Raw genomic sequence first — 27,752 nt, 5'->3', positions numbered from 1 at the left:
GTTATTTACAACTTAAGAACTTTATCAGCTCTTTACTGAAGAATTCTGATCCCCCATACTCTTTCACTCCATTTGAACAAAGATGCCGTCAAAACCCCCACGCCCCAGGTACTATATCTCTCCTCTATTCGCAAATCAACTCCCCCTCACATAGAAATTGTCTAAAATATACATCTCGATGGGAGTCCGATATTGGATCTACCCTGACTGATTCCGAATGGTCCCAAATTTGGTCCTCCTCAACTGGAGGAATCCTAAATACCCTTATGTTAGAAACTAATTATAAAGTATTAACCCGTTGGTACCTGACCCCAGCAAGAGTAGCTAAGGCAGTGGCCAACTACCCCTCAAACTGCTTCAGAGGATGCAACTCTACTGGAGATACAGTGGGGCAAAAAAGTATTTAGTCAGTCAGCAATAGTGCAAGTTCCACCACTTAAAAAGATGAGAGGCGTCTGTAATTTACATCATAGGTAGACCTCAACTATGGGAGACAAACTGAGAAAAAAAAATCCAGAAAATCACATTGTCTGTTTTTTTATCATTTTATTTGCATATTATGGTGGAAAATAAGTATTTGGTCAGAAACAAACAATCAAGATTTCTGGCTCTTACAGACCTGTAACTTCTTCTTTAAGAGTCTCCTCTTTCCTCCACTCATTACCTGTAGTAATGGCACCTGTTTAAACTTGTTATCAGTATAAAAAGACACCTGTGCACACCCTCAAACAGTCTGACTCCAAACTCCACTATGGTGAAGACCAAAGAGCTGTCAAAGGACACCAGAAACAAAATTGTAGCCCTGCACCAGGCTGGGAAGACTGAATCTGCAATAGCCAACCAGCTTGGAGTGAAGAAATCAACAGTGGGAGCAATAATTAGAAAATGGAAGACATACAAGACCACTGATAATCTCCCTCGATCTGGGGCTCCACGCAAAATCCCACCCCGTGGGGTCAGAATGATCACAAGAACGGTGAGCAAAAATCCCAGAACCACGCGGGGGGACCTAGTGAATGAACTGCAGAGAGCTGGGACCAATGTAACAAGGCCTACCATAAGTAACACACTACGCCACCATGGACTCAGATCCTGCAGTGCCAGACGTGTCCCACTGCTTAAGCCAGTACATGTCCGGGCCCGTCTGAAGTTTGCTAGAGAGCATTTGGATGATTCAGAGGAGTTTTGGGAGAATGTCCTATGGTCTGATGAAACCAAACTGGAACTGTTTGGTAGAAACACAACTTGTCGTGTTTGGAGGAAAAAGAATACTGAGTTGCATCCATCAAACACCATACCTACTGTAAAGCATGGTGGTGGAAACATCATGCTTTGGGGCTGTTTCTCTGCAAAGGGGCCAGGACGACTGATCCGGGTACATGAAAGAATGAATGGGGCCATGTATCGTGAGATTTTGAGTGCAAACCTCCTTCCATCAGCAAGGGCATTGAAGATGAAACGTGGCTGGGTCTTTCAACATGACAATGATCCAAAGCACACCACCAGGGCAACGAAGGAGTGGCTTCGTAAGAAGCATTTCAAGGTCCTGGAGTGGCCTAGCCAGTCTCCAGATCTCAACCCTATAGAAAACCTTTGGAGGGAGTTGAAAGTCCGTGTTGCCAAGCGAAAAGCCAAAAACATCACTGCTCTAGAGGAGATCTGCATGGAAGAATGGGCCAACATACCAACAACAGTGTGTGGCAACCTTGTGAAGACTTACAGAAAACGTTTGACCTCTGTCATTGCCAACAAAGGATATATTACAAAGTATTGAGATGAAATTTTGTTTCTGACCAAATACTTATTTTCCACCATAATATGCAAATAAAATGATAAAAAAAACAGACAATGTGATTTTCTGGATTTTTTTTTCTCAGTTTGTCTCCCATAGTTGAGGTCTACCTATGATGTAAATTACAGACGCCTCTCATCTTTTTAAGTGGTGGAACTTGCACTATTGCTGACTGACTAAATACTTTTTTGCCCCACTGTATGTTCCATACCTGGTGGCTATGCCCGATGGTTAGGAGACTGTGGATCAGAGTCTACCATTTAGTTTTCTCGGTCACAAATATAAACCTCAGAAAGAACCCCTGGGAGGCTCTGCTCAATAAACGCATCCCCAACATTCCCAAACACACCCAGGCTCTTATATCATTTATATTTCTAGCAACCAAGCAAACAATAGCTTTGGCCTGGAAAAAAACAACTATAGATTTTTCCGCAGTTAAGTCTCGCCTCTCTTGGTATATGATTAATGAGAAACTGTCGGCCATTCTCATGGACAAAGTCGGTAAATTTGAAAGAATATGGCTTCCCTGGGCGGAATATACCAACCACACTCCCCTTGCGGTACCTGTACTTTATCTAACCAACCCTGAACTGTCTGATTCAGAATAACCCTTCATAATTACTGTACACAACGCAATCTCACCCTCGGGCTTCCCCCCCCCCCTCTCCCTTTTTTTTTCTTTTCCCCCATTCGTGCCTTACTCCATCTCCCCCCTACCCCTTGTAGTTGTTTGATTAAGAACTACGTGTTATTTGCTTACACGCTTTTTATGCACACGTTGATTTACAGATTGTAATGATACCTGAGTTATTGCATCATTTGTAAACTTGAAAATGTTTCAATAAAAACTTATTGTTGAAAAAAAAAAAAAAAGGGAGATTTATATTGCCACTAAGTGCATCTGCGTCAGTTCTGTTTGGCGTATATCTGCCAGCCATTTTCTGCCACTTATACTATGTAGTGTAATACAGTGGGCCTCAATTTTGCAGCAGTGTCCCACACATAAAAAGGGAGATTTATATTGCCACTAAGTGCATCTGCGTCAGTTCTGTTTGGCTTATAGCTGCCAGCCACTTTCTGCCACGTACACTGTGTAGTGTAATACAGTGGGCCTGATTTTTGCAGCAGTCTCCCACACATATAGAAAGGGAGATTTAAATTCACAACAAGTTTACATACACCTTCTACCTTGTTTTACAATACCATATAACGGTTGTTAGTTTGCTTACATTTTCCCAAGAATGAGGAAGTCTGGTGGAAAAGGTCATGGCCGTGGGCGGTCATTGCCAGCTGGTAATCATGGTGGTGGTGGAGCATCTGGTGGTAGTGGGAAAATCAAAATAGCACCTAACGCTCGAGTTGTTGAGCCAGCGTCATAGTCTGGCTACACAAGGCCTCGAACGATCCCTTTTCTGGGAGTAGGAAAACCGCTTTTAACCCTGGAGCAGCAGGAAAAAGTTTTGGCTTTCCTTGCTGACTCAGCCTCTAGCTCTTTCGCCTCCTCTTCGGAAAGTTCAAAATTTAAAAGCAGCGAGTCGTCAGTGGATGCTCCCGGTCAGGAACAAGTCGCTTCCTTGTGTCCTTCACCCAGAACAAAAGTGAAGGATGTGTCAGGCGACACAACAGGTTACTCCATGGAGCTCTTTACACATACCGTGCCTGGGTTAGAAAGGGAAATTGTTAACAGGCCATTACAAAATGAATCGGACATGGAGTGCACAGATGCACAGCCACAGCTAGATTATTATGCTGCTCCATTGACTCAGATCACAACATTGCCCTCGCAGTGTACTGAGCCAGAACCTGACCCTGATGAGACTATGGTGCCCCGTCCCGAACGCTATAGCACCATACACGGTGACACAGAGAAAGGTGCACAGGACATTGAAGAGGAGGTGATAGATGACCCAGTTGTTGACCCCGATTGGCAGCCATTGGGGGAACAGGGTGCTGCTGGCAGTAGCTCTGAAGCGGAGGAGTATGAGCCGCAGAAGGCATCAACATCGCAACAGCTTTCATCTGGCAGGCCCATATCTGGCCAAAACTGTGTGTCAAAACCAAAACCAGTTTTAGGACAGCATGGCCATCCGGTGAAAGTCGCACAGCGTGCAATGCCTGAAAAGGTATTCGATAGTAGGAAGAGTGCAGTCTGGAAATTTTTTAACCAAGATCCGAATGATCAGTGCAAAGTTATCTGTAAGAAATGCTCAAGGACCTTTAGCAGAGGGCAGAATGTCAAAAATGTAAATACAACGTGCATGCGTAGACATTTAACCAGCATGCACTTGCAAGCCTGGACTAACTACCAAACGTCCCGTAACGTAGGTGCACCCGCTCTACATGAAGCTAGTCAGCAACACTACATTGCTTCCCTCACTATAAGCCCACCGTTTAGGACACCACCTGCAGCAAATGTCGAGGTATCGTCGCAAGGCCAAAGCAGTCAGGGAATCACCAGGTTGTTGGTAGGAAACACTGTATGTAGGCCAACAGCAAGAATACCCTCACCAACCCTCTCTCAATCTGCCATGTCCACCACCATCCCCGCTAGTTCCACCATATGCAACTCTCCAGTCCAGCTCACCCTACAAGAGACTCTCATTAGGAAAAGGAAGTACTCATCCTCTCATCCGCGTACACAGGGTTTGAACGCCCACATTGCTAGACTAATCTCGTTAGATTGCCCTACCGGTTGGTTGAAAGCGAAGCTTTCAAAGCCCTGATGGCCTACGCAGTACCACGCTATGACCTACCCAGTCGACACTTCTTTGCGAGAAAAGCCATCCCAGCCCTCCACCAGCATGTCAAAGACCGTATTGTCCATGCACTCAGGCAATCAGTCAGTAGAAAGGTGCACCTCACAACAGATGCATGGACCAGTAGGCATGGCCAGGGACGTTACGTGTCCATCACGGCACACTGGGTTAATGTGGTGGATGCAGGGTCCACAGGGGACAGCCATAGTGGGACAGTCCTGCCTAGCCCACGGTCTAGGAAACAGTTGGCTGTAGGCGTTCGCCACCCCTCCTCCTCCTCCTCCTCCAGCAGAAGTGAAAGCTCGTCCACAGAGCGCAGTCGCACGACCACTCCATCCGCAGCTGCCAGTGTTGCACACGAGGTGTCCCATTATGGAACAGCCAGTGGTAAGCGTCAGCAGGCTGTGTTGTAAATGAAGTGTTTGGGCGACAACAGACACACCGCGGAAGTTCTGGCCGAGTTCTTGCAGCAAGAAACTCATTCATGGCTGGGCAGTGTACATCTTGAGGCAGGCAAGGTAGTCAGTGATAACGGAAGGAATTTTATGGCTGTCATAGCCCTTTCAGAACTGAAACACATACCTTGCCTGGCTCACACCTTGAACCTGGTGGTGCAGTGCTTCCTGAAAAGTTATCCGGGGTTACCAGCCCTGCTCCTGAAGGTGCGAAGACTTTGCTCGCACATCCGCCGGTCGCCCGTACACTCCAGCCGTATGCAGAACCATCAGTGTTATGAACTGGTGGCCTAGGAGCAGCATGAGATGTACTCTGGAGAAGGTGGTACCTGTACTGACCGCAGACCCTGAACTTAACACCGCAACTAGAAGTAGCCGTGGAATGTACCTATCACTCCCTAGACATCTCGACACAGCCGGAGGACTAATTACCCCTAGAGATAGAAAAGGGAAAACTATCTTGCCTCAGAGAAAATCTCCCAAAGGATAGACAGCCCCCCACAAATATTGACTGTGAGAAGAGAGGGAAATAACATACGCAGACTGAAATCAGAATTTAGCAAAGGAGGCCACTTCTAGCTAAATAGAAAGGATAGGACAGAGTACTATGCGGTCAGTATTAAAACACTAGAAAATATCCACCACAGAAAATACAAAAACTCCACATCTAACTAAAGGCATGGAGGGTATATCTGCATCTCCAGAGATACCAGCTTGGCTAAACAAATCCTTTTACAGACCAAGCTGGACAAGACAAAACATGGAAAATAACTAGAACGATCAGGCCCACAGCATGTGGACTGCAGAAAACAAAGCCAGCACTTATCTTTGTTGAAATGAACTGCAAGCAAGAGAGACCAGGCAGGGAAGTGAATCCTCCAGGAAACAATGGACAACTGGCACTAACCAAAGGGACGAACCCTCACCAGAGCCCCCAGGCCGATCAGGACGAGCCAAATGAAAGGCACGAACAAAATCGTCAGCATGAACCTCGGACGCAACAACCCAAGAGTTATCCTCCTGGCCATAACCCTTCCATTTGACAAGATACTGAAGCCTCCGCCTCGAAAAACGAGAATCCAAAATCTTCTCAACCACATACTCCAACTCCCCATCAACCAACACCGGGGCAGGAGGATCAACAGAGGGAACAACAGGCACTACATATTTCCGCAACTAAGATCTATGAAAAACATTATGGATGGAAAAAGAGGCCGGAAGGGCCAAACGAAAAGACACCGGATTGACAATCTCAGAAATCCTATAAGGACCAATAAACCGAGGCTTAAACTGAGGGGAAGAAACCTTCATAGGAACATGACGGGAAGACAACCAAACCAAATCCCCAACCCGAAGCCGGGAACCAACACACCGATGACGGTTAGCAAAACGCTGAGCCTCCTCCTGAGACAACACCAAATTGTCCACAACATGAGCCCAAATCTGCTGCAATCTGTCAACCAGAGTCCACCCCAGGACAATCAGAAGGCTCAACCTGCCCCGAAGAAAAACGAGGATGAAAACCAGAGTTACAAAAGAAGGGTGAAACCAAGGTAGCAGAACTAGCCCGATTATTAAGGGCAAACTCGGCCAATGGCAAGAAAGCCACCCAATCGTCCTGATCAGCAGACACAAAGCATCTCAAATAAGTTTCCAAAGTCTGATTAGTTCGCTTGGTTTGGCCATTTGTCTGAGGATGAAACGCGGAAGAAAAAGACAAATCAATGCCCAGCCTAGCACAAAAGGCTCGCCAAAACCTAGAAACAAATTGAGAACCTCTGTCGGACACAATATTCTCCGGAATGCCATGCAAACGAACCACATGCTGAAAAAACAACGGAACCAAATCAGAAGAGGAAGGCAATTTAGGCAAAGGTACCAAATGATCCATCTTAGAAAACCGGTCACAAACCACCCAGATAACCGACATCCTCTGGGAAACTGGAAGATCTGAAATAAAATCCATAGAAATATGCGTCCAAGGCCTCTCAGGGACCGGCAAAGGCAAAAGCAACCCACTAGCGCGGGAACAGCAAGGCTTGGCCCACACACAAGTCCCACAGGACTGCACAAAAGAACGCACATCCCGTGACAAAGAAGGCCACCAAAAGGACCTACCAACCAAATCTCTGGTACCAAAAATCCCAGGATGGCCAGCCAACACAGAACAATGAATCTCAGAAATCACTTTACTAGTCCATCTGTCAGGAAGAAACAATTTCCCCACTGGACAGCGATCAGGCTTATCGGCCTGAAACTCCTGAAGAGCCCGTCGTAAATCAGGGGAGATGGCAGAAAGAATCACCCCTTCCTTCAAAATGCCGACCGGCTCAAGGACCCCAGGAGAATCAGGCAAAAAGCTCCTAGAGAGGGCATCCGCCTTAACATTCTTAGAACCCGGAAGGTACGAGACCACAAAATCAAAACGGGAGAAAAACAGGGACCATCGGGCCTGTCTAGGATTCAGCCGTCTGGCAGACTCGAGGAAAATCAGATTCTTATGATCGGTCAAGACCACAATACGGTGCCTGGCCCCCTCAAGCCAATGGCGCCACTCCTCAAATGCCCACTTCATAGCCAACAACTCACGATTGCCGACATCATAATTGCGTTCAGCAGGCGAAAACTTCCGAGAAAAGAAGGCACACAGTTTCAACAAGGAACCATCAGAATTCCTCTGAGACAAAACGGCCCCTGCCCCAATCTCAGAAGCGTCAAACTCAACCTGAAATGGAAGGGAGACATCCGGCTGACGCAACACAGGGGCAGAAGTAAATCGGCGTTTAAGCTCCTGAAAGGCAGAAACAGCCGCAGAGGACCAATTCGCCACATCAACGCCCTTCTTTGTCAAATCGGTCAGGGGTTTAACCACACTGGAGAAGTTGGCAATAAAGCGGCGATAAAAATTAGCAAAGCCCAAAAATATCTGAAGGCTCTTCACAGAAGTGGGCTGGATCCAATCATGAATGGCTTGAACCTTAACCGGATCCATTTCTATAGATGAAGGAGAAAAAATGAAGCCCAAAAAAGAAACCTTCTGTACTCCAAAAAGGCACTTAGACCCATTCACGAACAAAGCATTATCACGAAGGATCTGAAATACCATCCTGACTTGTTTCACATGAGACTCCCAATCATCTGAAAAAATCAAAATATCATCCAAATATACAATCATGAATTTATCAAGATAATTCCGAAATATATCATGCATGAAGGACTGAAACACAGATGGGGCATTAGAGAGCCCGAATGGCATCAAAATGTATTCAAAATGGCCTTCGGGCGTATTAAACGCAGTTTTCCATTCGTCACCCTGCTTAATACGAACAAGATTATATGCCCCTCGAAGGTCAATCTTAGTAAACCAACTAGCCCCCTTAATCCTAGCAAACAAATCAGAAAGCAAAGGCAAAGGGTATTGGAATTTGACCGTGATCTTATTCAAGAGGCGATAATCAATACAGGGTCTCAAGGAGCCATCCTTCTTGGCAACAAAAAAAAACCTGCTCCCAATGGTGAAGAAGATGGCCGAATATGCCCCTTCTCCAAAGATTCCTTAACATAGCTCCGCATGGCGGTATGTTCTGGCACAGACAGGTTAAAAAGTCGGCCCTTAGGGAACTTACAACCTGGAATCAAGTCGATAGCACAATCACAGTCCCTATGCGGTGGAAGGGAACTGGACTTGGGCTCATCAAATACATCCTGGAAATCTGACAAAAACTCAGGAATTTCAGAAGAGGGGGAGGAGGTGATTGACATCAAAGGAACGTCACCATGAACCCCCTGACAACCCCAACTAGTCACAGACATAGATTTCCAATCTAATACCGGATTATGCACCTGTAACCATGGGAAACCCAGCACAATAGCATCATGCAAATTATGCAACACCAGAAAAAGACAATCTTCCTGATGAGCTGGCGCCATACACATGGTCAGCTGTGTCCAAAACTGAGGTTTATTTTTAGCCAGCGGTGTAGCATCAATGCCCCTCAAAGGAATAGGACTCTGCAAAGGCTGCAAAGGGAACCCACAACGTCTGGCAAATTCTAAGTCCATTAAGTTTAAAGCGGCGCCTGAATCCACAAATGCCATGACAGAAAATGACGATAATGAGCAGATCAGGGTCACAGATAACAGAAATTTAGGTTGTACAGTACTGATGGTAACAGAACTAGCGATTCTCTTAGTACGCTTAGGGCAATCAGAAATAACATGAGCAGAATCGCCGCAGTAAAAACACAACCTATTCTGACGTCTGAATCCTTGTCGTTCCGCTCTAGACACAATCCTATCACACTGCATAGGCTCAGGACTCCGCTCGGAACACAACGCCACAGTGCGCACAACTCTGCGCTCGCGTAAGCGCCGATCAATCTGAATGGCCAGAGACATAGAATCACTCAGACCAGCAGGTGTGGGAAACCCCACAATAACATCTTAAACCGATTCCGAAAGACCCTTTCTGAAAATTGCAGCCAAGGCATCCTCATTCCACTTAGTCAGCACAGACCATTTTCTAAATTTCTGGCAATATAATTCTGCCGCTTCTTGACCCTGAGACAGGGCCAACAAGGTCTTCTCAGCATGATCCACTGAATTAGGTTCATCATACAATAACCCTAGCGCTTGAAAAAAGGTGTCTACATTAAGCAAAGCAGAATTTCCAGCTTCCAGGGAGAACGCCCAATCCTGAGGGTCACTGCGCAGCAGAGAAATGACTATTTTAACCTGCTGGATGGGATCACCAGAGGAACGGGGTTTCAGAGCTAAAAACAGTTTACAGTTATTTTTAAAGCTCAAAAATTTGGACCTATCTCCAAAAAACAAATCAGGAGTTGGAATTCTAGGCTCTAAAACCGGAGTCTGAACGATATAATCGGAAATACCCTGTACTCTAGCAGCAAGCTGGTCCACACGAGAAGCCAATCCCTGAACGTCCATACCAGCGCCAAACTCCAGAACCACCCAGAGGTAAAGAGGAAAGAAAAAGCACAACAGACTAGAGAAAAAAAAATGGCTCAGCACTTTCCTTTCCTTCTTCTGAGATGCAATTAACTCATTGTTGGCCAGTTGTACTGTTATGAACTGGTGGCCTAGGAGCAGCATGAGACGTACTCTGGAGAAGGTGGTACCTGTACTGACCGCAGACCCTGAACTTAACACCGCAACTAGAAGTAGCCGTGGAATGTACCTATCACTCCCTAGACATCTCGACACAGCCGGAGGACTAATTACCCCTAGAGATAGAAAAGGGAAAACTATCTTGCCTCAGAGAAAATCCCCCAAAGGATAGACAGCCCCCCACAAATATTGACTGTGAGAAGAGAGGGAAATAACATACGCAGACTGAAATCAGAATTTAGCAAAGGAGGCCACTTCTAGCTAAATAGAAAGGATAGGACAGAGTACTATGCGGTCAGTATTAAAACACTAGAAAATATCCACCACAGAAAATACAAAAACTCCACATCTAACTAAAGGCATGGAGGGTATATCTGCATCTCCAGAGATACCAGCTTGGCTAAACAAATCCTTATACAGATCAAGCTGGACAAGACAAAACATGGAAAATAACTAGAACGATCAGGCCCACAGCATGTGGACTGCAGAAAACAAAGCCAGCACTTATCTTTGTTGAAATGAACTGCAAGCAAGAGAGACCAGGCAGGGAAGTGAATCCTCCAGAAAACAATGGACAACTGGCACTAACCAAAGGGTCAAGCAAGACTACATAGCCCAGTCCGAATTGCAAAAAGTGGACACACCTGATGAATGCTGCGATCCAAAGACAGCAGCACTACCACTTATAACCACCGGAGGGAGCCCAAGAGCAGAATTCACAACACATCAGCGATCGTTGAAGCTTCCCCAGCACCGCCTAATAATCGAAGTTGTAACAAGGTGGAACTCCACACTGCACATGCTTCAGAGGCTGTGCTAACAGAGGCGTGCTGTAATGTATTTGTGGGAGGATACACATACACGGGCAGGCAGTTGGATGGCAGACATGGAGTTGTCTGGTGTGCAGTGGTCGAAGCTACAAGACCTCTGTCAAGTCCTTCAGTGTTTTGAGGAATGCACACGGCTGGTAAGTGCAGACGTCGCCATCATAAGCATGAGCATCCTACTAATGCGTCTGCTGATGCAAAGTTTGACGCACATTAAGGAGCAGGCGTCTGCAGCTGAGGATGAGGGAAGCCTTCATGACAGTCAGCCATTGTCTGCTCAGGGAACTCGCCTGGACGAGGTGGCGGACGAAGAGGAGGAGGAGGAGGATGATGGGGATGAATATTTATGGGAGGAGGAAGCTTCTCAGGGGGCAATAGAAACTGGTGGCGTTGCAAGGTCAGGTACAGGGTTTTTGCAGGAGACAAGTGATGTTGATTTGCAAGAAAGTGCTCCTCAACCCAGCACAAGCAGTGATTTGACACCTGGAACATTGGCCCACATGGCTGATTATGCTTTGCATATCCTAAAAAGGGACCCCCGCATTATCAAAATGATGATCGATGATGATTACTGGTTAGCCTGCCTCCTGGATCCACGCTATAAACGGAAATTGCAAAATATCATGCCACATGAGAACCTTGAGCAAATAATGGCTACCAAACAAGCAACTCTTGTAGACCGTTTGGTTAAGGCATTCCCAGCACACAGCGGCGGTGATGGTTCTCACACGAGCTGCAGGGGGCAACATGGCAGAGGTGTTAGAGGTGCACAAATCAGAAGTGGCGTTGGATAGAGGGGTTTTATGACCAGGTTGTGGAGTGATTTCGCAATGACCGCAGACATGACAGGTACTGCTGCATCAATTCAAAGTGACAGGAGACAACATTTGTCCAGTATGGTTACGAACTATTTTTCCTCCCTTATCGATGTTCTCCCTCACAGGTCATTCCCCTTTGATTACTGGGCATTAGTGTTGAGCATTCCGATACCGCAAGTATCGGGTATCGGCCGATACTTGCGGGTATCGGAATTCCGATACCGAGATCCGATACTTTTGTGGTATCGGGTATCGGTATCGAAACAACATTAATGTAATAATGTGTAAAAGAGAGAATTAAAATAAAAAATATTGCTATACTCACCTCTCCGACGCAGCCTGGACCTCACCGAGGGAACCGGCAGCGTTGTTTGCTTAAAATTCGCGCGTTTACTTCCTTACGTGAAGTCCCGGCTTGTGATTGGTCGCGTGCCGCCCATGTGGCCGCGACGCGACCAATCACAGCAAGCCGTGACGTAATTTCAGGTCCTTCAGGATTTTAAAATTACGTTCTGGCTTGTGATTGGTCGCGTCGCGGCCACATGGGCGACGCGACCAATCACAAGCCGTGACGTCACGGGAGGCTGGACACGCGCGCATTTTAAAATGCGCGCGTGTCCTGCCTCCCGTGACGTCCCGGCTTGTGATTGGTCGCGTCGCCCATGTGGCCGCGACGCGACCAATCACAGCAAACCGTGACGTAATTTCAGGTCCTTCAGGATTTTAAAATTACGTTCTGGCTTGTGATTGGTCGCGTCGCGGCCACATGGGCGACGCGACCAATCACAAGCCGTGACATCACGGGAGGCTGGACACGCGCGCATTTTAAAATGCGCGCGTGTCCTGCCTCCCGTGACGTCACGGCTTGTGATTGGTCGCGTCGCCCATGTGACCGCGACGCGACCAATCACAAGCCAGAACGTAATTTTAAAATCCTGAAGGACCTGAAATTACGTCACGGCTTGCTGTGATTGGTCGCGTCGCGGCCACATGGGCGACGCGACCAATCACAAGCCAGAACGTAATTTTAAAATCCTGAAGGACCTGAAATTACGTCACGGCTTGCTGTGATTGGTCGCGTCGCGGCCACATGGGCGGCACGCGACCAATCACAAGCCGGGACTTCACGTAAGGAAGTAAACGCGCGAATTTTAAGCAAACAACGCTGCCGGTTCCCTCGGTGAGGTCCAGGCTGCGTCGGAGAGGTGAGTATAGCAATATTTTTTATTTTAATTCTTTCTTTTACACATTAATATGGATCCCAGGGCCTGAAGGAGAGTTTCCTCTCCTTCAGACCCTGGGAACCATCAGGGATACCGTCCGATACTTGAGTCCCATTGACTTGTATTGGTATCGGGTATCGGTATCGGATTGGATCCGATACTTTGCCGGTATCGGCCGATACTTTCCGATACCGATACTTTCAAGTATCGGACGGTATCGCTCAACACTACTGGGCATCTAAAATAGACTCCTGGCCTGAATTGGCAGAATATGCATTACAGGAGCTCGCTTGCCCAGCTGCTAGTGTGCTATCATAAAGAGTATTCAGTGCTGCTGGTTCAATACTGACCGAAAAAAGGACTCGTCTGGCTACCCAAAATGTTGATGATCTAACCTTCATTAAAATGAACCAATCATGGATTTCTAATTATTTTGCCCCACCTTCCCCTGCTGACACGTAGCTTTCCTGTAAAAAGGTCTAGCTTTTGGCCTCCTCTTCCTGACTGCTCCTATTCCTCCATTTGCAGCTGCTGAATGTCCACCATAGGCTATTTTTACACCTCCCTAAATGGGCTGACTCCCCCCAAGGGGCCGTGGTCACCACTTGGCGCAAGCACCCGTGCGAGTGCCGTTTGCCTGGACAGGTGGGTGTGCCCACTTTTGGCCGACGACACTGGCACAGGGTCCCTCATAGTACAATGAAGTGTCTCTGGCGGTGGTGGTGCACACCCAAGGTCAGACACTCCATCGTAATATGAGAGGCCCTGGGCCAGTACCGCTGCCCACGAGAGAGTGTTCCCCCCCCCCCAGCTCAAACAGTGCTCTACCACTTGCAAAACTTACCTCTCACTGCTCTACAACTGTTTAGTCTGTGCTGTTAAATCCTTCAATGGCACTGCCAATACAAATTTGTTGAAATGATAGATGATAGTAAAAATATACAGGGGCCCTGCCCTTCATTTAGACCTGTGAATACTGTGAGCGAACTACCACTGTCTGCTACTCAGCAGAGGAACCCACCCCTGTACCTAGCTTTGCCACCTGTTTATTTAGGAACATTTTTTTTGCAGACATTTAGCCCACTTTACTATTTTGGACAACTTACTGTGTCAGCCAGTTCTTCCAGTTGTCTTCCACCGAACAAAGAAGTGCCGCCAGTTTACTCCTGTTACCAGTTTAGAACTGCATTGAGTCTACTTTTTTATTTTAGGCCTACTAAGTCTGTCTGCGCCACTCCTTGCAATCGTCCTCCGCTGACCAAACCAATGCTGACTGTGTACCCCTGTAACCTATTTTAAACTGCATAGAGCCTACTTTTTTATTTTAGGCCTAGTAAGTCTGCTCCACTCCTTGCAATCGTCCTTCGCTGACCTAACCAATGCTGCCTGTGTACCCCTGTAACCTATTTTAAACTGCATAGAGCCTACTTTTTTATTTTAGGCCTAGTAAGTCTGCTCCACTCCTTGCAATCGTCCCCCCCGCTGACCTAACCAATGCTGCCTGTGTACCCCTGTAACCTATTTTAAACTGCACAGAGCCTACTTTTTTATTTTAGGCCTAGTAAATCTGCACCACTCCTTGCAATCGTCCTCCGCTGACCAAACCAATGCTGCCTGTGTACCTCTGTAACCTATTTTAAACTGCATAGAGCCTACTTTTTATTTTAGGCCTAGTAAGTCTGCGCCACTCCTTGCAATCGTCCTCCGCTGACCAAACCAATGCTGCCTGTGTAACCCTGTAACCTATTTTAAACTGCATTGAGCCTGCATTTTATTTTAGGCCTACTACCTGTGTCTGTCTGCGCCTCTCAATACAGCTGTCCTCCACTGAACAAAGCTGAGCTTCAATCTTCAGGCTTTCGGCCTATATTTACAATATGAAACTGCATTTGGCCTACTAGTTTGGTTGGGCCCTACTAACGGTGTCTGCCGCTCCTTGCTTTTCTCCTCCACTGAACAAAGCTGAGCTTCAATCTTCAGGCTTTCGGCCTATATTTACAATATGAAACTGCATTTGGCCTACTAGTTTGGTTGGGCCCTACTAACGGTGTCTGCCGCTCCTTGCTTTTCTCCTCCACTGAACAAAGCGGAGCTTCAATCTTCAGGCTTTCGGCCTATATTTACAATATGAAACTGCATTTGGCCTACTAGTTTGGTTGGGTCCTACTAACGGTGTCTGCCGCTCTTTGGTTTTCTCCTTCACTGAACAAAGCTGAGCTTCAATCTTCAGGCTTTCGGCCTATATTTACAATATGAAACTGCATTTGGCCTACTAGTTTGGTTGGGCCCTACCAGCGGTGTCTGCTGCTCCTTGCTTTTCTCCTCCACTGAACAAAGCTGAGCTTCAATTTTCAGGCTTTCAGCCTATATCAGATATTTAACTGCATTTGGCCTACTTGTTTGGTTGGGCCTACTAACGGTGTCTGCCGCTGCTTGTTGTTCTCCTGCACTGAACAAAGCTGAGCTTCAATTTTCAGGCTATCTCAGATATTAAACTGCATTTGGCCTACTTGTTTGGTTGGGCCTACTAACGGTGTCTGCCGCTCCTTGCTTTTCTCCTCCACTGAACAAAGCTGAGCTTCAATTTTCAGGCTTTCAGCCTATATCAGATACTTAACTGCATTTGGCCTACTTGTTTGGTTGGGCCTACTAACGGTGTCTGCCGCTGCTTGTGGTTCTCCTCCACTGAACAAAGCTGATCCGCAATTTTCATCCTGTTTCGAATATTAAACTGCATTTGGCCTACTTGTTTGGTTGGGCCTACTAACGGTGTGTGCCGCTGCTTGTTGTTCTCCTCCACTTAACAAAGCAGTGCCGCCTGTTTACTCCTGTTACCAATTTTGAACTGCATTTGGCTCACTTTATTATTTGGCCCTACTAACTGTGCCTGCCACTCATTACAGTTGTCTTCCACTGAACAAAGCAATGCCGCCTATTTAGTCCTGTTACCACATTTGAACTGCATTTAGCCCACTTTATTATTTGGGCCTACTAACTGTTTCCTTCTCATCCTGCCCATTGCCCAGCCACTGCTAGATGAGTCTGCTGGTACATTGACCCAGACCACTACATTCCCCTTGCACTCTACACAGCCAGAATCTGACCCTGCTGAAAGTCAGGTTCCCCTTCCCGCATACTATACCACCTTACACGGGGACAAAGAGGAAGGTGCAAATGAAAGTGCAGGTTCCTTCATCAGGTGGGGGGGCATAATCATTGGCGACGTCACTGGCACAGGGCCCCTCATAGTATGCAAAAGTGTCTCTGCCGGTGGGAGGCGCCCTCGCCGTCCAACACACCGCCGTACTTTGATGGGCCCTGTGCCAGTGCCAATGCGAACGAGTGTGCCCCCCTGCTTGCTCAGGATCACAGCACTTGCAAAGTTAAAATACTTACCTCTCCCTGCTCCACCACCGTGACGTAGTCCGCGTTTCCTGGGCCCACGGAAAACTTGAGCCAGCCCTAACCCTCCCCCCCACAACTTTAGCCAAATGACCCCCAATTTTCAATGCCTAACTATTATTATAAGGCAAATTAAGATTGACAAGCTTAAGTAACAAGAATTGATGTTTTTGGCATTAAAATGGGCACTGTAGGTGTTTTCCTGTCCTCCACTCACTGCCGACTTTGCTTCCCCATTGACTTGCATTGGGTTTCGTGTTTCAGTCGGATCCCCGACTTTTCGCAATAATCGGCCGATTTCACCCGACCCGACTTTTGACAAAGTCGAGTTTCGCGAAACCCGACTCGATCCTAAAAAAGTAAAAGTCGCTCAACTCTAGTGGTGGCGTGTGGGCACATTACAGGTATTATAACTATCATATGCACTATGTTATGGTCCCTAAGTCTTTTTGCAGCTTGTGAGGATGGTCAGAACTAAGCGCTCTTGTATGAGCCATTGCTATAGAAGTTATTAGCATATGGGTATGCAATATTATATTGCGATCACTGGATTACGGATGGTCATATTATTTAGCTGCAGTTATGTACTATGGGTGCTATATAGCAATTGGATTTACCAGGATTGTTTGTGTGCCTAATTTCGCTGTCTTTCTCTAGTTCTATTTTTGAGGCACCTACGTATATTTGGCAAGATTTTATATTAATTTTTTGTATAAATAAAATTACTGAATTTTTATTTACATTCCTTGTGCCATTAATTTATTTGGCTTTGTGAGTATATATAATTGTAAGTAGGGGGGTTGGGGCAGCATGAGGTTAGGGTACCGTCACACTCAGCAACTTTCCAACGATCACGACCAGCGATACGACCTGGCCGTGATCGTTGGAAAGTCCTTGTGTGGTCGCTGGAGAGCTGTCACAGACAGCTCTCCAGCGACCAACGATGCCGAAGTCCCCGGGTAACCAGGGTAAACATTGGGTTACTAAGCGCAGGACCGCACTTAGTAACCCGATGTTTACCCTGGTTACCATTGTAAATGTAAAAAAAAAAACCACATACTCACGTCCGCTTCCCTGCACTCTTCCTGCATCCTGTGTAAGCGCGGCCGTAAAGCAGAGCGGTGACGTCACCGCTGTGCTCTGATGTACGGCCGGTCGGCGCTGACACAGGATGCAGGAGGAGTGCAGGGAAGCGGACGCTGGGGGACGTGACAGGCACCGGAATGTGAGTATGTGGGGGTTTTTTTACATTTACAATGGTAACCAGGGTAAACATCGGGTTACTAAGCGCGGCCCTGCGCTTAGTAACCTGATATTTACCCTGGTTACCAGTGAAGACATCGCTGCATCGGCGTCACACACGCCGATGCAGCCATGTCAGCGGGTGATCCAGCGACGAAATAAAGTTTCAAACGATCTGCTACGACGTACGATTCTCAGCGGGGTCCCTGATCGCAGTAGCGTGTCAGACACAGCGAGATCGTAACTATATCGCTGGAACGTCATGGATCGTGCCTTCGTAGCGACCAAAGTGCCACTGTGAGACGGTACCCTTAACCAAGTATAAGATTAGATAAGGGCAGTGGAGAACAGTGACACACAAGAAGTAAGAAATGTCTCTATCTCCAGCAGAACTGCTTATCACTGTTGTTCATAGTTTGATAGAACATATATATTTGAGTAACATTTACAAAATTCATATGAAAGTTCAATTATGAAATAATACATTTTTTTTAAAGCTGGAGTCGGAGTCGGTACATTTCTACCGACTCCGACTCCAACCAAAACTAACTCCGACTCCACGACTCTGACTGCACAGCCCTGGATTTAACACTAAAAATTGCACACTATATTACACAAATCTCTTATTCCAGATGAGGCTGGTGTATTTACTTTGAAAAATCTATGTCAAAATGGCTGTATAATTCTCACATTAAAAGTTTTATGAGTCGAGCTACAGTAAGGCTCACAATTTTCATTGTGTATGTAGTATTTGTAGTCAAATCTGGTTATACACCGTCTTTAACACAACTCTCGTGGTATTTTCCTTACGTGGAGACTGGAAGAGATTTTTGTGTAACTGATTGTTTTTCCACATTAAAAACATGGCTGATGCCATTGGGAATACATCCAAAAATATTCAACAATGAAGGTGAAATCCCGGTACTTTCCACATTTACAACTGATTCTTCAGGTGTTTCCTGTAGATACATATTTTGTATAAACTGTGAATAGAAAGGAGCAGCTGCAAAGCTTTATAAAAAAGAATTCTATAAATTAAATGGTATAATCAAATATTATGAAGCAAAACAGCTAAATATCTGTAATTTACACGTATACACTACCTAAATAAGGAAAAAATTAACAGCAAAAAAATTTTCTACAAAATTATTACTATAAACTGGATGGTTTAGCTATGGAAACGAGCCAGCATCCTTCACACAAAGTTGTGGTCACAAAATGAGACCGGAAATGCTGGGCTGCCTGACACAAGCCTGAAAATTACACTTGAGCTTGAATCTGAAAGATCGGGGCAACTTCAACACTTTAACTATGATTTTTAGCTGGAAACTACTTCAAAGGGAATCTGTCACCCCATTTTTCGCCTATAAGCTGCGGCCACCGCCATTAGGGGCTTATCTACAGCATTCTGTAATGCTGTAGATAACCCCTCAATGTATCCTGAAAGATAAGAGAAACAAGTTAGATTATACTCACCCAGGGGCGGTCCGGTCCGACGGGCGTCGCTGTGCGGGTCCAGCGCCTCCCATCTTCATACGATGACATCCTCTTCTTTGCTTTCTGTCGTGTCTCCTGCGCAGGCGTACTTTGTCTGCCCTGTTGAGGGCAGAACAAAGTACTGCAGTGCGCAGGCGCCGGGAAAGGTCAAAGAGGCCCAGCGCCTGCGGACTGCAGTACTTTGCTTTGCCCTCAACAGGGTAGATAAAGTACCCCTGCACAGGAGCCCCGGCAGGAAGCAAAGAAGAGGACGTCATCTTATGAAGATGGGAGACCCCGGACCGGACCGCGACACCCATCGGACCGGACCGCAGCGGGACCGCCCCTGGGGGAGTATAAACTAACCTGTTTTTCTTATCTTTCAGGATACAACAGGGGCTTATCTACAGCATTACAGAATGCTGTAGATAAACCCCTGATGGCGGTGCCTTAGTTTAATGGCGAAAAATGGGGTGACAGATTCCCTTTAATGATGTTGTCTCATGTTTAAAGGGAATCTGTCAGCATATTTTTGCGATGTAATCTGAAGACAGCAGGAGACAGCAACTGAAACACAGATTTCAACAATGTGTCAAATTTTTGGTTTCTGTGTGCCGATGTTTACTTGCAATGAAGGTTTCATCAGCAGGACATGATCACTGCTGGACTACAGCTCATGTGAGACCTGGGCCAACCATTCCCGCTCCTCTGATAAACAGCTCACTGTTACGGTAATAGAAAATGTACCGTAAATAGGGAGCCCAGTGTGGGCAGAGTCAGCTTTCTCAGTTCTGCTAAATGCTAAAAATGTGATTGTGTCACACCTGCTGCACCAAGTAAACTAAGGCTAGGTTCACATTTGAGGTTGAGTCCGCAGCGTCTCGTCCGCATTGCAAAAAGCACGCTGTGTTTTTTATCCACATCAACTCAAGCATGCCGATTAAAAAAAAGCAACGTTTGCATGCGTTTGAGATTTTTATGCGCATGCACTTGATATTTCCTGGAGGGCTTGTCTCAATGGGTGTGTCTCAATCAGTTCCTGGACATAGGCAGTCCGAAGTACGCAAGCGCATCGAACGCAAGCGTACGCAAAGAGATGCGTACACATTCTCATAGACAGTAATGCGTTTTTTTAACACACTCACCCGCATTGCGCATATTTGACAAATTTGCCGCCTCAAAAATTCGAACATGGTGCATCAGCCGCGCCATGCTGCACACCGTGAAAAAACGCATGCGTAAAAAAACGCAGACGAGAGCATGCAAACACCAAGCACCTGCGTCTACAATGTTGAAGATAGGAAATCAAGACACATACGGATGTATGCGTCAGAAACACTGCGGACACAACAGCAAATGTGAAACCGGCCTAAGTGATACATAGATGGAGTCAGGGTCTCTTTTCCTACATTATGTACTCTCAGATGAGGTAGCAAAAACCTGGTGATAGATTCCCTTTAATGGTTAACCCTTCACCCCAGGGCCATTTTTCGTTTTAGTTTTTCGCTCCCCTTTTTCCCAGAGCCATAACTTTTTTATTTTTCTATTATTATGGCGGTGTGAGAGCTTGTTTTTTGCAGGACGAGTTGCACGTTTGAACAATAGCATTGATTTTACCATTTAATGTACTGGAAAACAGGAAAGAAAACCCAAGGGCGGGGAAAATGCCAAAAATGTGCAATTTCACAACTGTTTTTTTTTTTCTTACCATGTTCACTAAATGCTAAAACTGACTACCTATCTATATATATAATTGTCTAAGGGTTTTTCTGTCTGTCTGTCTGTCCTGACATTATGACATCATCGTCGCCATGCTGTGCCCGTCGCTGATTGGTCGAGGCGAATTTGCGGCAGACTGTGCCCGTCGCTGATTGGTTGAGGCAACCTTTATGACATCATCGTCGCCATGCTGTGCCCGTCGCTGATTGGTCGAGGCCGCCAGGCTTCCGTCTGCCGTGAATTCACCTCGACCAATCAGCGACGGGCGCAGTATCGAAGTAGATGTCATAATGGTTGCCATGGCGACGATGATGTCATAAAGGTTGCCTCGACCAGTCAGCGACGGGCACAGTCTGCCGCGAATTCTGGAATCATCATTGTCCATATACTACGGGGACATGCATATTCTAGAATACCCGATGCATTAGAATCGGGCCACAGTCTAGTCTATATATATATAATTGTCTAAGGGTTTTTCTGTCTGTCTGTCTGTCTGTCCTGGAAATCCCGCATCTCTGATTGGTCGAGGCCGCCAGGCCTCGACCAATCAGCGACGGGCACAGCATGGCGAAGATGATGTCATAAAGGTTGCCTCGACCAATCAGCGACGGGCACAGTCTGCCGCGAATTCGCCTTGACCAATCAGCGACGGGCACAGCATGGCGACGATGATGTCATAATGGAAATCCCGCGTCTCTGATTGGTCGAGGCCGCCAGGCCTCGACCAATCAGCGACGGGCACAGTATCGACATAGATGTCATAATGGTTGCCATGGCGACGATGATGTCATAAAGGTTGCCTCGACCAATCAGCAACGGGCACAGTCTGCCGCGAATTCTGGAATCATCATTGTCCATATACTACGGGGACATGCATATTCTAGAATACCCGATGAATTAGAATCGGGCCACAGTCTAGTCTATATATATAATTGTCTAAGGGTTTTTCTGTCTGTCTGTCTGTCCTGGAAATCCCGCGTCTGATTGGTCGAGGCCGCCAGGCCTCGACCAATCAGCGACGGGTGTCATGAATCCCAATGGCTAGGGATAGCACAGGACAAGCAAAGTACAAATATATTACGGACGAGCTCTAGGGTGATGGAACCTGGGCTGACCGCTGCCCTACGCCTGACAAACGCAACTAGAGATAGCCAGGGAGCGTGCCTACGTTGGTTCTAGACGCCACGCACCAGCCTAAGAGCTAACTAGCACTGCAGAGAAAATAAAGACCTCACTTGCCTCCAGCGGAATGAACCCCAAAAGATATAGTTGCCCCCCACATGTATTGACGGTGAAATGAGAGGAAGGCACACAAATAGAGATGATATATATAGTTTTAGCAAATTGAGGCCCGCTGTAAACTAGAAAGCAGAACGATACAAAAGGGGACTGAGCGGTCAGCAAAAAACCCTAATCAAAAAAACCATCCTGAGATTACAAGAACCCATGTGCCAACTCATGGCACATGGGGAGAACCTCAGTCCACTAGAGCTACCAGCTAGCATAGAGACATAATAAGCAAGCTGGACAAAAAAACCAAACAACTGAAAATCAGCACTTAGCTTATCCTGAAAGATCTGGGAGCAGGTAGGCAGGAACCAAACAGAGCACATCTGAATACATTGATAGCCGGCAAGGGAAATGACAGAAAGGCCAGGTAAAATAGGAAACACCCAGCCACTGATGGACAGGTGGAAACCAAAGGCCGCAACCCACCAAAGTCACCCAGTACCAGCAGTAACCACCAGAGGGAGCCCACAAACAGAATCCACAACAGTACCCCCCCCCTTGAGGAGGGGTCACCGAACCCTCACGAGAACCCCCAGGGCGATCAGGGTGAGCTCTATGGAAGGCGCGGACCAAATCAGTCGCATGAACATCGGAGGCGACCACCCAGGAATTATCCTCCTGACCATAACCCTTCCACTTAACCAAATACTGGAGTTTGCGTCTGGAAACACGAGAATCCAAGATCTTCTCAACAACATACTCCAATTCTCCCTCCACCAGCACCGGAGCAGGAGGCTCAACCGAAGGAACAACGGGCACCTCATACCTCCGCAACAACGACCGATGGAACACATTATGAATAGCAAACGATGCTGGGAGATCCAAACGAAAAGATACAGGGTTAAGAATCTCCGAGATCCTATAAGGACCGATGAACCGAGGCTTGAACTTAGGAGAAGAGACCTTCATAGGGACAAAACGAGAAGACAACCACACCAAATCCCCAACAAGAAGTCGGGGACCCACGCGGCGACGGCGATTAGCAAACTGCTGAGTCTTCTCCTGAGATAACTTCAAATTGTCCACCACCTGATTCCAAATCTGATGTAGCCTGTCCACCACCACGTCCACTCCAGGACAATCCGAAGGCTCCACCTGACCAGAGGAAAAACGAGGATGAAACCCCGAATTACAAAAAAAAGGAGAGACCAACGTGGCCGAACTAGCCCGATTATTAAGAGCAAATTCGGCCAGTGGCAAAAAAGCAACCCAGTCATCTTGATCAGCAGAAACAAAACACCTCAAATAAGTTTCCAAGGTCTGATTAGTTCGCTCCGTCTGGCCATTCGTCTGAGGATGGAATGCAGACGAGAAAGACAAATCAATGCCCATCTTGGCACAAAACGTCCGCCAAAATCTAGACACAAACTGGGATCCCCTGTCAGAAACGATATTCTCCGGAATCCCATGCAAACGAACCACGTTCTGAAAAAATAAAGGGACCAACTCAGAGGAGGAAGGCAACTTAGGCAAGGGCACCAAATGAACCATCTTAGAAAAGCGGTCACACACAACCCAGATAACGGACATTTTCTGTGAAACCGGGAGATCAGAAATAAAATCCATGGAAATGTGCGTCCAAGGCCTCTTCGGGATGGGCAAGGATAACAACAACCCACTGGCCCGAGAACAGTAAGGCTTAGCTCGAGCACACACTTCACAAGACTGCACAAAGGTACGCACATCCCTAGACAAGGAAGGCCACCAAAAAGACCTGGCCACCAAGTCTCTAGTACCAAATATTCCAGGATGACCAGCCAACACAGAAGAATGGACCTCGGAGATGACTCTACTGGTCCAATCATCCGGAACAAACAGTCTTTCTGGTGGACAACGATCCGGTTTATCCACCTGAAACTCCTGCAATGCACGTCGCAAGTCTGGGGATACGGCGGACAATATTACCCCATCCCTAAGGATACCAGTAGGCCCAGAGTCTCCAGGAGAGTCAGGCACAAAACTCCTGGAAAGAGCATCTGCCTTCACATTCTTTGAACCTGGCAGGTATGAAACCACGAAATTGAAACGAGAAAAAAACAACGACCAACGAGCCTGTCTAGGATTCAAACGCCTGGCAGACTCAAGGTAAATGAGATTCTTGTGATCAGTCAAGACCACCACACGATGTTTAGCACCCTCAAGCCAATGACGCCACTCCTCAAATGCCCACTTCATGGCCAAAAGCTCCCGATTACCCACATCATAATTGCGCTCGGCGGGCGAGAATTTTCTAGAGAAGAATGCACATGGCTTCATCACCGAGCCATTAGAACTTCTCTGTGACAAAACCGCCCCCGCTCCAATCTCGGAAGCATCAACCTCAACCTGAAAAGGAAGTGAAACATCTGGTTGACACAACACAGGAGCAGAAGAAAACCGGCGCTTAAGTTCCTGAAAGGCCTCCACGGCCGCAGGAGACCAATCAGCAACATCAGCACCCTTTTTAGTCAAATCAGTCAAAGGTTTAACAATACTGGAAAAATTAGCAATGAACCGACGATAAAAATTAGCAAACCCCAAGAACTTCTGAAGGCTCTTAACAGATGTAGGTTGTGTCCAGTCACAAATCGCCTGAACCTTGACGGGATCCATCTCAATAGTAGAAGGAGAAAAAATGTACCCCAAAAAAGAAATCTTCTGGACTCCGAAGAGACACTTTGAGCCCTTCACAAACAGAGAATTGGCCCGCAGAACCTGAAACACCTTCCTGACCTGTAGAACATGAGACTCCCAGTCATCAGAAAACACCAAAATATCATCCAAATACACAATCATAAACTTATCCAGATATTCACGGAAAATATTGTGCATAAAGGACTGAAAGACTGACGGAGCATTGGAGAGTCCAAAAGGCATTACCAAATACTCAAAATGGCCCTCAGGCGTATTAAATGCGGTTTTCCACTCATCACCCTGTTTTATCCGCACCAGATTATACGCACCGCGAAGATCTATCTTAGTGAACCACCTAGCCCCCTTAATGCGAGCAAACAAATCAGTCAATAATGGCAATGGATACTGATACTTGACTGTAATCTTATTCAGAAGGCGATAATCTATACAAGGCCTCAGGGAACCATCTTTTTTTGCCACAAAAAAAAAACCTGCTCCCAGAGGGGACGAAGATGGACGAATATGTCCCCTTTCCAAGGACTCCTTAATATAATTCCGCATAGCAGTATGCTCTGGCAGTGACAGATTAAATAAACGACCCTTAGGGAACTTACTGCCAGGAATCAATTCTATAGCACAGTCACAATCTCTATGCGGAGGGAGCGAATTGAGCTTAGGCTCCTCAAAAACATCCCTATAGTCAGACAAAAACGCAGGGATCTCAGAAGGAGTAGATGAAGCGATAGAAATCGGAGGTGCATCATCATGAACCCCCTGACATCCCCAGCTTAACACAGACATTGTTTTCCAGTCCAGGACAGGATTATGAGTTTGTAACCATGGCAGACCAAGCACTAGTACATCATGTAAATTATAAAGTACAAGGAAGCGAATCACCTCCTGATGAACGGGAGTCATGCGCATGGTCACTTGTGTCCAATACTGCGGTTTATTCATAGCCAATGGTGTAGAGTCAATTCCCTTCAGAGGAATAGGAACTTCCAGAGGTTCCAGACTAAAACCGCAGCGTTTAGCAAATGACCAATCCATAAGACTCAGGGCAGCGCCCGAATCCACATAGGCATCGACGGAAATGGAAGACAGTGAAAAAATCAGAGTCACAGACAAAATGAACTTAGGCTGCAGAGTACCAATGGCAAAAGATTTATCAACCCTTTTTGTGCGTTTAGAGCATGCTGATATAACATGAGCTGAATCACCACAATAGAAACACAATCCATTTTTCCGCCTATAATTTTGCCGTTCACTTCTGGACTGAATTCTATCACATTGCATAGTCTCAGGTGCCTGTTCAGAAGACACCGCCAACTGGTGCACGGGTTTGCGCTCCCGTAAACGCCGATCAATCTGAATGGCCATAGCCATAGACTCATTCAGACCTGTAGGCGTAGGGAACCCCACCATAATATCCTTAATGGCCTCAGAAAGACCATTTCTGAAGTTTGCAGCCAGGGCGCACTCATTCCACTGAGTAAGCACCGACCATTTCCGAAACTTCTGACAATATATCTCCGCTTCATCATGCCCCTGAGAGAGGGCTAATAAAGCCTTTTCAGCCTGAATCTCCAGGTTAGGTTCCTCATAGAGCAATCCCAATGCCAGAAAAAACGCATCCACACTGAGCAATGCAGGATCCCCTGGTGCCAATGCAAATGCCCAATTCTGAGGGTCGCCCCGCAGGAAAGATATTACAATCTTGACCTGTTGAGCAGGGTCTCCAGAGGAGCGAGATTTTAAAGAAAGAAACAATTTACAATTGTTCCTGAAATTCAGGAAGGTAGATCTATCTCCAGAAAAGAACTCTGGAATAGGAATTCTAGGTTCAGACATGGGAGTGTGAACAACAAAATCCTGTATGTTTTGAACTTTTGCCGCGAGATTACTCAGGCTGGAAGCCAAACTCTGGACATCCATGTTAAACAGCTAAGATCAGAGCCATTCAAGGGTTAAGAGGAGGTAAGAAGCAGCTAGACAGCAATTAAGGGCTAGGCAGCAAAACTCTGAAGGAAAAAAAAAAAAAAAAAAAAAATATCCCTTAAACACTTCTCTTTCTCCTGCTTCAGCCCAAACAATTAACACTTTGTGGGCCGGCTATACTGTCATGAATCCCAATGGCTAGGGATAGCACAGGACAAGCAAAGTACAAATATATTACGGACGAGCTCTAGGGTGATGGAACCTGGGCTGACCGCTGCCCTACGCCTGACAAACGCAACTAGAGATAGCCAGGGAGCGTGCCTACGTTGGTTCTAGACGCCACGCACCAGCCTAAGAGCTAACTAGCACTGCAGAGAAAATAAAGACCTCACTTGCCTCCAGCGGAATGAACCCCAAAAGATATAGTTGCCCCCCACATGTATTGACGGTGAAATGAGAGGAAGGCACACACATAGAGATGATATATATAGTTTTAGCAAATTGAGGCCCGCTGTAAACTAGAAAGCAGAACGATACAAAAGGGGACTGAGCGGTCAGCAAAAAACCCTAATCAAAAAAACCATCCTGAGATTACAAGAACCCATGTGCCAACTCATGGCACATGGGGAGAACCTCAGTCCACTAGAGCTACCAGCTAGCATAGAGACATAATAAGCAAGCTGGACAAAAAAACCAAACAACTGAAAATCAGCACTTAGCTTATCCTGAAAGATCTGGGAGCAGGTAGGCAGGAACCAAACAGAGCACATCTGAATACATTGATAGCCGGCAAGGGAAATGACAGAAAGGCCAGGTAAAATAGGAAACACCCAGCCACTGATGGACAGGTGGAAACCAAAGGCCGCAACCCACCAAAGTCACCCAGTACCAGCAGTAACCACCAGAGGGAGCCCACAAACAGAATCCACAACAGACGGGCACAGCATGGCGACGATGATGTCATAAAGGTTGCCTCGACCAATCAGCGACGGGCACAGTCTGCCGCGAATTCGCCTCGACCAATCAGCGACGGGCACAGTCTGCCGCGAATTCTGGAATCATCATTGTCCATAT

At 46.6% G+C, this 27,752-nt stretch overlaps 1 protein-coding gene across 1 annotated transcript in view; it reads right to left on the bottom strand.

Moving 5' to 3' along the window:
* ANKRD31 (ankyrin repeat domain 31) overlaps positions 1–27,752 on the bottom strand; it is a 300,863-nt gene that overhangs the window by 163,555 nt on the left and 109,556 nt on the right. Inside the window, exon 9 of the mRNA XM_077287427.1 lies at positions 18,453–18,601. Within this exon, the coding sequence (XP_077143542.1) occupies positions 18,453–18,601 (149 nt within the window). The remainder of the gene's footprint in view (positions 1–18,452; positions 18,602–27,752) is intronic.

Source organism: Ranitomeya variabilis, chromosome 1, assembly GCF_051348905.1.
Source record: "Ranitomeya variabilis isolate aRanVar5 chromosome 1, aRanVar5.hap1, whole genome shotgun sequence".
NCBI lineage: Eukaryota > Metazoa > Chordata > Amphibia > Anura > Dendrobatidae > Ranitomeya > Ranitomeya variabilis.
Note: the sequence above shows the minus strand (reverse complement) of the source record. Positions and strands in the feature narration are given on the sequence as shown.